The 12,068-nt window shown below is 46.1% G+C and overlaps 1 protein-coding gene across 1 annotated transcript in view; it reads right to left on the bottom strand.

Moving 5' to 3' along the window:
* Dmrt1 (doublesex and mab-3 related transcription factor 1) overlaps positions 1-12,068 on the bottom strand; it is a 99,928-nt gene that overhangs the window by 51,161 nt on the left and 36,699 nt on the right. The window contains exon 3 of the mRNA XM_021152024.3: positions 9,240-9,523. Within this exon, the coding sequence (XP_021007683.1) occupies positions 9,240-9,523 (284 nt within the window). The remainder of the gene's footprint in view (positions 1-9,239; positions 9,524-12,068) is intronic.

Consider the following 12,068-nt stretch of genomic DNA (forward strand, 5'->3'; position numbering starts at 1 on the left):
CTGCTGCCACCACCACTCAACAAACCCAGCTCTTTTCATTGCTTTGCCTCTGCCACAAGTTAAGAAACTTCATTTCGGATACTTTGAAAATGAGGAGAAAGACTGCCAGCAACCGCATGTTCAGGGACTTTGATTTTAAAGCAAGGCACATCAGAGTCATCTATATGTGTTCCCAACATGATGGACAAACTTAATTAACCTTTGCTACTCTGTCCCAACCTACTGTTTTAGACAAAGCTAGTGACCCAGAAACAATATGTTACCATCAGAATCCCCATGGCAGATACCAAGAGATATAGCCCTATCAGCAGTATCGGGACATAAGGCACTTGGATTAGCTGCTTTAAGAAATATGGATTATATTCATGTCACACATGAGCTGTCAGAAACATTAGGATACTTTTAGCATAAATCAGCAGTGTGAAGGCTATCTTATGAGAACTGAATATGACAGACTGCCTGCAGAGCAAGGTGAGGTTGTCTAGGGCCACCTTCCGAGTGGACACAAAGGCGCTGGCTCACACGCTGTCCCCTTGCAAAATGCTTTATAAAGATTCCAGTGCAGACTGGTGACTGCTGGTGGACACACCCCAAGCCCATGAGTGATGTGAAGAAGCCCACCCCCCTCCTAGACCATCATGGGGACAGGTTACATCAGCTCAGAACGGGAGCGCACGCAAGAGCGTGTGTGTGTGTGTGTGTGTGTGTGTGTGTGTGTGTGTGTGTGTGTGTGTGTCTATGTGTTGCACACTCACACGCACATGGGAGAAACATGTCTGAGAAGCAGCATGTTTAAGTGTAACTACAATTGTCAGGCTCAATACAAAGACTAGGAACTGTGCTGTGCCCTACAAAGGCAACAGAGGCATTCTGGGAAGGAAGAGCCCTCCACTGCAGGCAAAGCATGTTCACATTCCCGCTACCCACTAACCAGCAGTGTGAGAATGTTGAGTGAGTTTCTCTCCCCGGGCCTCAGTTTCCACACTCAAGTGGGGCTAAGAAGACCTGACAAGGCTGTGTGGCTGGCCCCCAAAATACGGGACATGAAGTGGTATTCATTCATGGTGGACCACATTCAAAGACCCTGTACGGAATCAAGGTAAACATGCTTTCCTATCATATACTTTTAAAAATCATCTACATATATACATATTTTGCTGGATGGTTGAAAAGTTCCACTATGAGATGTCTCTACACATCAGTATTTTGTTTGTTTGTTCTTGTTTTTCAAGACAAGAGTTTCCCTGTGTAGCCTTAGCTGTTCTGGAACTCACTCTGTAGGTCAGGATGGCCTCTAACTCACAGAGGTCCACCTGCCTCTGCCTCCCGAGTGCTGGGATTAAAGGTGTGCACCATCACCACCTAGCTGCATTTCAATATATTTAAAGCTCAAAAAACAACTCAATATTCAAAACTCTACATTGTACACACACACACACACACACACACACACACACACACACACACACACGTTCCAGGGCTTCTCATTTTCTAGTTCTATATGAATACAAGACACAGCATTGGAGTATCTGCCTTCTTTCTCTCAGTACTGGTTGGCTATCTTATGAGAACTGAATATGACAGAATAAATAGAAATGGCCAAAAAGACTATTTGTGCCAAGATATGTGATGAGAAAACGTATAAAAAAATTGAAGTGAAAGGCTAACAGTTTCTTTTGCTTCTCACTGTCCTTCGAACCAACCAAGAAAGGGGCACACCAAGGGTGACCCCTAGAGGACGTGTGGGACAAGAAGAAGAGGGTGTGGAGAAGTCTCTTAGATGCAAGTGTATTCTTTGTAGAGAATTTTAAAAGAAGGAGACTAACTACATGCCTGTCTGGTTCTCGCTGACATCACGTGCTGGCAATTCTAAACAAAGAGCTGATAAAACGCCCCCTCTCCCAGCTCCCAGCAGGTCCCCTCCCCCAGCTCCCAGCAGGTCCTGTCCGGACCTGCCTTTCTACAGTGCAGCAACCCCACCCCCACCCCCAGAAAGCTCTGCCCTCAATACTTGACAATGATGCTCAAGTGCTTCCATGTATAGCCAGGCACTTGAGAGTGGCCGTGAATGGATAAGGCTTCCTTATCTATGTCTTACAACACATTAAACATATTTTATAATTGTGTCCTCTTCTCTCTCTTGTACTTCTAATACCGAATTAAAACGAAACAACAAAAGGACCAGCCTGTGTCTGCTATGTATGTATTCCTTTGATTTTAGTCTTTACTTAAGTACTGAGGAACACTCAACACATCACAGAAATGTGGGTCTCAAGGCATGTGAGCCCCATCCAAGTACTTATATGTTCTGAGAAGCATCTAATCTTATTATATCAGACTCACATCTATCATCAAGAAAACAAAAGTTAGGGCAAAAGGCAAATGTAAATAAATAAGATTTGGGTCACTAGCCCAAGGAAATCAAACGTTAACGCTTTCAACCCCAGTGATCTAACGTTCAAACATACCATACAATTCCCCCATGGTGTTGCTCTGTCACACAGCGCAAATGATGGGACAACCTGGCAGCAGGGTGCTAACAGTCTCCTTCCAACCTCCAGGTCAATAGTCAGCCAATCAACTACTCCAGCACATGACAATATGAGTCTACTCAGAGCAGATGGAGCTGAACCACCTAAGGATGGTGACCAGTCTGCAGCACAGCACGGCACCTAAGGCCTCTTCCAAAGGTTTCAGCAGATCTGTCACATTCTGGATGTCCTGGGATCCTCTTGGGGTTGCTAGGCCAGGCTGAAAATCAGCTCCTTGGGGTGCCCAAGGCCTTACTCCACCCCTGGCGTTCTCCTGAGTCAGGTTTATCTGCTCCCGGCTGCCCTCAGTTTCCCAGAAGCCAGTCCAATTTTCTCCTGGGATCTGCTTGCATTTAGCTAAGTGTGCTCTGTAAAATATGGGCATTCCTCAGCCCCGCCCCACTGAGCTCAGCATGTAAATACCTGCCCCTTCCTCCCTTACCAAGGGTACACTAACATGCTCACCTACCCATCTGAGGTGAATATGTACACAAAGACAACAGAAAAGGAGATATTTCAAGTATTTAATGTTTCCACAAAATAACTATCTACTAGAAAACTTAAAAACGGGCAACTGTAAAATTATTTAAATTAATGAATACGTAAGATATAAACCAAATAAATAAATAGAACATGAACTAAAATAAATATATATGATAGCAATAGAACATGAATTAAAATAAATCCTCAGGCATCGACAGTTATACTCTGTACTTCATCTTTAAGAAACCAAATTAGGGTGGTTAGCTCTACTATATTTAGATATTTTACCTGTTTGCCTGAGGAAAGAAATTGTTTTTCTTAAATTATCAGGATTTTAAATTATTTAAAATTGCACATAGCCTTATAAATCCTCCTGTGATTTCATGTGAATACTGTTGGTTTCTCTCTGACAAAAAAGCCAGAGTCTGTGTATGGGTAGACAGTAACTGTGGTGGTTTGAATAAGATGTCCCCCATAAATATTGGGCAGGTAGATACTAGGTCCCCATTTGGAGGCTGATTGGGGAGGCTCAGGAGGTACGGCCTCACTGGACAAAGTCGCTGGGTGGGCTTTAAGGCCATTCTTAGCTCTGCCTCCTGCTTGTGGTTTGAGGCTTGCCCCCATGCCTCGGTTCTACCCTCAGGGGCTGTAACAGGCGAGAACCAGAAGGCCAGTCAACTTCCTTTTCTAAGTTGCCTTAGACATGCTATCTTACCACAGCAACAGAAAAGCAATTACTACAGTGGCAACTGACCTCTTGACTCTAGAAAAGGAGATGGGTTCTTTTACTAGAAAGGGAAGTGGGACGTGTCAAACCTGCTGGTGACAACGTGGGCCACAAGATGGGCAAGCAGCTTGGAGCATCCTCCGCTCAGAAAACGGGCTTTGCATTGTGTCTCCTCCCATTAGTATCAATTTTTAAAAAAAAATCACAAGTATCTGAGAGCCAGGAATAGCTGTACATGCCTATAGTCTGAACACTTAGAAGGTTAAGACAGGAAGATAGACAGCTCAAGTTCAGGACCAGCTTGGGCTACATAGGGGCACCTAAGCATACACCTAAGCCAGGCTTAGTGGAGCACACCTTTAATCCCAGCACCCAAGAAGCAGGCATACATCTCTGTGAGTTTGAGGCCAACTTGATCTATGTAGAGTGTTCCAGGACAGCGAGGGCCACAGAGAGATCACAACCCACCCTCTCATATATTCATTCATATGTATTTTATATAAATATATCTTAAATGGTTATGCCGATATTTTATATACAACACTAGGTTAATGTATATTAAATTACAAATTAGAAATAATACAATAAAACAGACATCACTCACACATGCCAAATGATTTAAGGATTGCTAATTGTAACTTGTCCTGGAAACTAGAATTGATCTAAGATTTGGCTTCACATAGCCACACTTCCTGTGGGACAGGCTCTGCACAGTGGTAAAGGTAGGGGTGTGACCACCTCCACACAGCCTAGGCTTGAAAAGACGATTCTTTTCACCATACCGTCAACAGGCTGTCGCTGAGCTAAGCCACGCGAAAAAGGAAGAGTTAGTATAAAGCCAAAGGCCTTAGAGAATTTCCCCAGGCAGGCAAGCAGTCAGAGGAAGCTCTTTTAAATGCCAGGCCTGGTCCTCTGGCCCTCAGCAAGCCGAGAGGGCTGGAGCACCATCCTAGGAGCACCACAAAGGGTGCCTTTTCTGTACCAAGCCTCATATGCCAGTATCTGTTTCCCTTCCTGCCTGAATCTCTCAAATCAAGGAGTATATAGCGGACTTCCAACACCTCTTCATCTTTCTTCCGTATATAGACACAATGCGAAGTGATCAGACCAGGGTCATTGACGTATCTACCCATCACTCTCTCTTCTAGCTATACTAAAATATATGAACTACTGCTAACTGTAGTCACCCAATTGGGCTTTTCTACTTCATTTGGCAGTCCCACTGTACGTTTATTTAACACATGAATGAATTCCAGTGAGGTGGACAGTTGTCAGTGAGCAATCATTATCATGGGATGCCTCAGACTGAGACCAAAGTCACCAGAAGAGTGAAAACCCTAGGGCTGCCACCCAGCCACACCCTGACTGTGGTGGGAACGGGAACCCAGTCGTCTGGTGGCAACACGCTTGGAAATAGCCAACCAAAAAGCGCCGGCTGAGGGCCTGAAGGAGATCTCAGGCACGGCTCTGAGCCCTCCCATATTTATTTCAGCTCACTTGATATGCACGATTGTCAACCAGGTACAACATGTTTATTTAAGAGATAATGTTGCCGCGGAGGAGTGCGCACAGCCATAAACAGCTTTTGCAGGCAATTAAATGCAGAAGCAAAATTGAACTGCTGGTCAGCAGAGGCAGCCATTCATCCTGAGTTTGTTCCAGTGCCACAAATGTTATTCCTGTTTCACAACAGGACAGGAATCTATGATTGGGCCACAAATCTCTTCAGGCTCCAGACAGATCAGAGACAATTAAAGCCATTCTCAAGCCTGCATGGTGGTCACGGTAGCACGCTCTGGGATCCCGGAAGACTGCCCCCCACCTCAGGAGAATCTTTCCTTCCCCACCCCCACCTCATAGGTTTTGCACTTAGTAGGTCCTAAGACAGTCTGTGGCTTGCTTGATTTTATAGCCAGGCATACAGGAGAAAGCCACACAAGAATCAATGGATTTTTTTTAAAAATGCAAAAATGGATGCCCTGTTTGTTTTTTAAGAAGTCTACCTTTAAAATAGAATTATGGTCTCTACTACAATACATGTCTTTACAGAAACCAAAAGAGGTCTTTGGTTGAAAAACATCAACACTGCACTGCAACACACAATGTCACTGAAAGTCGCAAGGAAAGGGGACAGAGTATAAAAGGGAGACTCCGCCGGGCATGGTGGCCCACGCCTTTAATCCCAGCACTGGGGAGGCAGAGGCAGGCGGATTTCTGAGTTCGAGGACAGCCTGGTCTACAAAGTGAGTTCCAAGACAGCCAAGGTATACAAAGAAATCCTGTCTCGGGAGAGAGAGAGAGAGAGAGAGAGAGAGAGAGAGAGAGAGAGAGAGAGAGAGAGATTCCATCCACCCAAGAGGTAGAGAGGAGGCAAGCTGAGTCTCAGCAGCAGGGTCCAATGTGAGGAGCAGGGACTCCACACCAGCTCTTGGACAGTCATGAAGAGGAACAGACAACAGAGAGCAGCACAGGCCTTCCCACACTGCTGAAGGCACCTCAGAAAACATGACAGGATGCTGGGAAGCCATCCCCACAAGAAGTGAGGTAATGCTCCAAGAGCAGGCCCAGCACACCTTCCAGAAACTAAGACAGTGAAGCTAGGCATGGAGCTGCAACAGCCATGATACAAGCACTTGAGAGACGGAGTCAGGCAGATCACAAAGCTCAGGCCCACTGGGCTTACAGAGTACATCCCAGTCCTGCCTAAATGAAGCCTGTCTTTAAAAACCGAAAACCAAAACCAAGTTGATAGCCATTCTCCCATCTATCCCACATTTCTGTCTTAACACCTCTGATAGCGCTGTTGTGTGTGTGTGTGTGTGTGTGTGTGTGTGCGCGCGCGCTTTGTTGTTTCCTTTCCTTTCCTTTCCTTTCCTTTCCTTTCCTTTCCTTTCCTTTCCTTTCCTTTCCTTTCCTTTCCTTTCCTTTCCTTTCCTTTCCTTTCCTTTCCTTTCCTTTCCTTTCATGCTTATATGTAGATACACGTAAGTATGTACACATGTAGGCCAGATGTCAACACTGGGTGTCTTCTTCTATCATGTTCTCTCTTAATACTTTGAAGCAGGGTCTCTCGCTGAACCTGGAGTCCACTCAATGTGGCTAGACTCCAGGTTAGCAAGCCCCAGGCATCCACCCGCTCACACCCCACAATTGTACAGAAGTATCAGCAGGGAATTCCACCGTTTCTGGGTTTTGTTTTAATGAGGATGTTGGTGTCCAAACCTCAGGTCCTTACGCCTGAATAGCAAGCACTTTACCCACGGGATAACCTCTCTAGCTGTGGAGACAACTCTGGGGCCAGGCATGGTGGTGCGCACCTTTGACCCTAGCACTCCAGAGGCAGAAGCAAGTGGGGGTCTTTGGAAGTTCAAGGTCAGCCTGGTCTACATGGCAAGCTCCAAGCTACCCAGAACTACACAGTGAGATCCTGCCTCAAAACAAAACAAAACAAAACAAAAACAATAAAACCCCTTCAGGTTACAGTGTTAAGCCACCTCATTTCTATCACTTCAACACCAGACAAATGCCTAGTATGTATGTGCTTACTATTTAATGCTTTCGTATGACATATCTTAACAAACACATTTATGCCATTATTATGTTTGTCTATGCTTTGCAACATTTTAACTTTTTTTTTTACTTATTTACCTTTATTTTTATGAACACTGGTGTTTTGCCTGCATGTCTGTCTATATGACAGTTTCAGATAGTTGTGAGCTGCCATGAGGATTTGAACCCCCGGTCCTCGGGAAGAGCAGTCAGTACCCTTATCCACTGGACCATCTCTCCAGCACTACCCAAAGGAATCAAACTCTTCCTCGAAACTATAAAAAGCCATTCCATTCAGACTTAGATCCATACATCACAGTATTTTGCTTTTAAATGGTTAACTCTTTTATTGGGAGGCATGCCTGAAGGAGCTAGTACCTGCTCAAGGTGACACGGCTAAGTCAAAAATTGTGACTGAGTATGTATGGATGGGCCTTCCAGGGTTACAACTTGTGATGGTTTGTATATCCTTGGACCAGGGAGTGGCACCATCTGAAGGTGTGGCCTTGTTGGAATAGGTGTGACCTGGTTGGAATGGGTGTGTCACTGTGGGTGTGGGTATAAGATCCTCACCCTAGTTGCCTGGAAGTCAGTCTTCCACTAGCAGCCTTTGGATGAAGACATAGAACTCTCAGCTCCTCCTGCACCATGCCAGCCTGGATACTGCCATGCTCCCACCTTGATGATAATGGACTGAACCTCTGAACCTGTAAGCCAGCCCCAATTAAATGTTGTTGTTTTTTTTTATAAAACTTGCCTTGGTCATGGTGTCTGTTCACAGCAGTAAAACCCTAACTAAGACACAACTCCTGCTCCTTAACCTGCGCTCGGTTTCCCTCACTCAGCGTCCCACTCAGCGTCTCTGCAGCTCTCTGCAGGAGAACAGGGTGGCATGAAAACCCTGGGGACCTTTATCAGGTCTCCTACTAGTCACTTGCTGATCTGCATTTGGTATTTATTTTGCAAATTGGCAGCTTATAGCTATGATGGCTTATTTGGATGTAAGAATTTTGCAGGCATGACTGAAACATTTTTAAAAGTCAAGTTGTGTTCACAGTTGGTGATGCGAGGCTTAAGAGAGCCCTGCCACATCCCAGTCCTTTATTCGGTCTCCCTGGATCATTCTCTGTTATGCATACATTGAGAATGTCCCTCCTTGTGCCTTATGTGCCATCACACTGACAGAAAATTGTGCAGATTCCCAAAGTAACTTCAAACTTCTGAGATAAAGTTTATGTTAGACGGTGACTGTGGACTGAGTATTTCAGGAACACATGGATGCTCTACCCTTGGCCACCTAAAACAACAGCTCTCTTCAAGACACTGGTGCTTGTTTCTCACCTGCATAGGTGAAGAAAAGCAGAAGAGAGTTCCAAGAAGATTTCAACAGAAAACGGAGGGCTTAGGCAATGACTCTAAGCCCTAAGCAACCAAGAGCCTGCGCATTTATAGGGGATCCACCCCACAGCCGAGGTTCAACTACAGAGACAGGCCGATCTTGGTGAGTTTGAGGCCAGTCTGGGATGACCTGAGTATTAGTATTTTCAAAAAGAAAAACAGGAGAACCTTGATGAACAGGGTTTGTTGGGAGATGACTGCCACCCAGGAAGCTGCACCTAACATATTCTCAGCTACTCCAAGGTAGAGAAGGCTGGAGGAGATGGGGCCTCAGATATACCTAACTCTGGGCAGCTGGGTATTTCTGCAAAATGACAATGTGAGAAAAACTAAAACTGAAAACGAACCCTAAAAAACATACACAATTCCTTCCCGAGTCCCTGCAGCCCATCTTTGCTGACATTAACAGATAGAAAAGATAGGCCAGTGTGCATCACATCATACTGTGATTACGTGTGTGCTGAACGGAGCATGTGCGTGGTACAGGGTGTGCACGCATGTGCTCTTCCATGCATGCGTGTTTCACATATCCCATTAACTCAGGGTCATACCTGCCACTGGTTTCCAGTCTGAGCAGGCACGTAAGGTGCTGGGAGACTCCGCAGGCTGTTCTTCACGGGGGATCCCCCGAGGGAATTCCCCACCTCCCCTGAGGAGGACTCAGCAGATAAGGCCACGGAATACTGGGGGTAGTTGTACAGATTGTTGTAGTAAGGAAACAGAGAAGGCTGGTAAAAGCTGCTGTAGTAGGCGGGGTCTGATACCAGGTCAGATGTGTTCTCCATATGCCCTCTGCTGGTGACAGCAGGAATATCCTGGATGAGCATGCGTCCCTCTAAAAGAGAAGAGAGAAAATAAAATAAAATAAAAAGATGTGGTTAAGGGGCAGCGTTTGGGATGTAAATCAATAAAGGAATGAGTGAGGTCGTAAGATTTAATGTAGGTGGTCCACAGATCTTGCCCTCTACAGCTCAGCTGTGCCTCACGTTCAAGATAAACCAAGAACCTGGAGTGCAAGGGAGACGTCCTCCCCTGCTTCTTCAGTCATAAGGCCGGCTCTGTGCTGATGGCAAAGCTGAAATACCCTTGGCTAGGTTATTTTCCCTGGGAATATCAAGTCACTTTTGAGGTAGGGTAAATGACATGACCGGAGTCAAACATCAAGGAACTGGAGATCAGACCCAATTAACCTATGAATTCTTACCATGTGATAACGTTAACGTCACCCCAGGAACTCAGTAAGGGGCTGAGTTTGAGAGCATACAGTTCCTTTTACCTCCTTCCATGGTAGATACGGTATTCTTTAGTATAGACCAGGACTGTGGACCAGGAGCAGACCAACGGAGCCATGCTATGGGAGCTTCACCTGATGCAAATTCTCGGGGAAAAGTGAAGGAGAGATGAGAGAACCCGGGAGCAACACAAGACCAGTCAGAGGCCAGATTAGAGTACAAATGTAAGGGGTAGCCCAATACAGGAACGTGTGGGGCGTGGAAATGAAGTGGGAGGTGAGGGGGTGTGAGGACTAAGGATAAAGGGGGATGAGGCATAGGAGTCTGAGTGTAGCAGAGTGACGCAGGGCTGTGTTCTGTTTACTCTAAGCCACAGGGCATGAGGTACAGGGCTACAAGAAAGGACGCATCTTGAGACTTCCTGGGAGCCACTGAGGCTGGAGGCTGAGACCCAGAAATCACCACCCAGCAACGGTTACATCTGGGGAGTGGGGTGGAGCCAAGGCATGAACTGAAGCGAACAGAATGCAGCATCCCGGAAGCCAAAGCTGGCACCGATTGCCAGAGGGTTCAGCTGCAGTGGCAACCGATGCGCAGAAACCACGTAAATCCAAAAACTACGTAAACCCAGAAACCACAGAAATCCAAAACCAAGTAAATCCAGAAACCACGTAAACCCAGAGAGGATCAAGATGAAGACAGTCTTTGAGATTTTCTGTTCTGGTCTGAATGAAGGAAGCAACAGCACCTGGCCTGCTACACAGCCTGGAACAAGAAAGCAAGCAGAAGGCAGATCTCTGTGAGTTCAAGACCAGCCCTGTCTGCAGAATGAGTTCTAGGTCAGCCAGGGTTACACAGAGAACCCTTGTCTCAGGGAGAAAAAAAGAAAACCAAGGAAGAAAGAAGGAAAGAAAGAGAAAGAAAGCAATCAAGAGACAGATGAAGGCGGCGAATGACCAGATAAGATCCTGCAAGGAGCCCCAGACTTGCATGCTGCCCGTGTACTCCCTGTGCCTAGCGTAACCCCAGACCCAGAGCAGTGAGCGTTTACTGAAGAGAGCAGTCAACAGTGACTTTTTAAGTAGTACAGCATCAGGGATAAATATGAAGTAAAGCCTAAAGCTCCAAGAACCACCAGCCCTTAAAACTTCATAGCTGAGACACAGAGAAGGGCTCAGTATCCCAAGGCATGAAGAAGCAGCACTGGGAGAAATCTCCAACACAACGTCACAAAAGCACTCAGCGTGGGGATGGGGTGGGGGACGGCAGGAGATCCTGGATAAAAGTGTAGAAGGAGAAAGAGAAAGCGTGCAAGGGAGGGTGTGTGCACTCAAAGAGCACGCTCTGGGAAGTCTGGGCCAAGACTACAAACTGAAGCCATCATACAACCTTAAAGACTGCAGCCTCAGCCGGGCGTGGTGGCGCACGCCTTTAATCCTAGCACTCGGGAGGCAGAGGCAGGCGGATTTCTGAGTTCAAGGCCAGCCTGGTCTACAAAGTGAGTTCCAGGACAGCCAGGGCTGCACAGAGAAACCCTGTCTCAAAAAACCAAAAAAAAAAAAAAAAAAGACTGCAGCCTCCTTCCCAGACAGGATCCAAATACACACTGCGGGCTCCTGGAACTGCACCATCATGGATTTCCTTTCTTCTCTCAACTCTTTTCTTACTCAAAACAACAAAGTGGGAGTGGAGCGATGACTCATGGGTCACAGAGCACCCACTGCTCTTGCAAAGGACCTGGGTTCAGTTCCCAGCACCCACATGGCAGCACGCAACAACCTGTAACTCCAGTTCCGAGGGATCCAATGCCCTCTTCTGGCCTCTGCAGGCATCAGGCACACACACACTGTGAACATAAAAGCACAGAGCCTCTCACATATACACATTAAAACATAAATAAAAGATCCTGTTGGCATTATTGGTCTTTTTTTATCTATAATTCTTTTATTTTTAGTGTTGGGTCCTTTATTCTTTATCTGCTTACAAAAGCAACACAAACTTCTCAGAAATGACAAGCCATGCAGACATTTGAAACAAGAAAGGGATAAAGTGGTCAACCATCCAGCCCTGAGCATTGTTGGGTCATTCCCCACGCAATCTCAGGCACATTAAACATTTATACCTGTCCCTGTGGTATAAAACCTGGCG

Source organism: Mus caroli, unplaced genomic scaffold (assembly GCF_978045245.1).
Source record: "Mus caroli unplaced genomic scaffold, Mus_caroli_1 scaffold_20, whole genome shotgun sequence".
Lineage (NCBI taxonomy): Eukaryota > Metazoa > Chordata > Mammalia > Rodentia > Muridae > Mus > Mus caroli.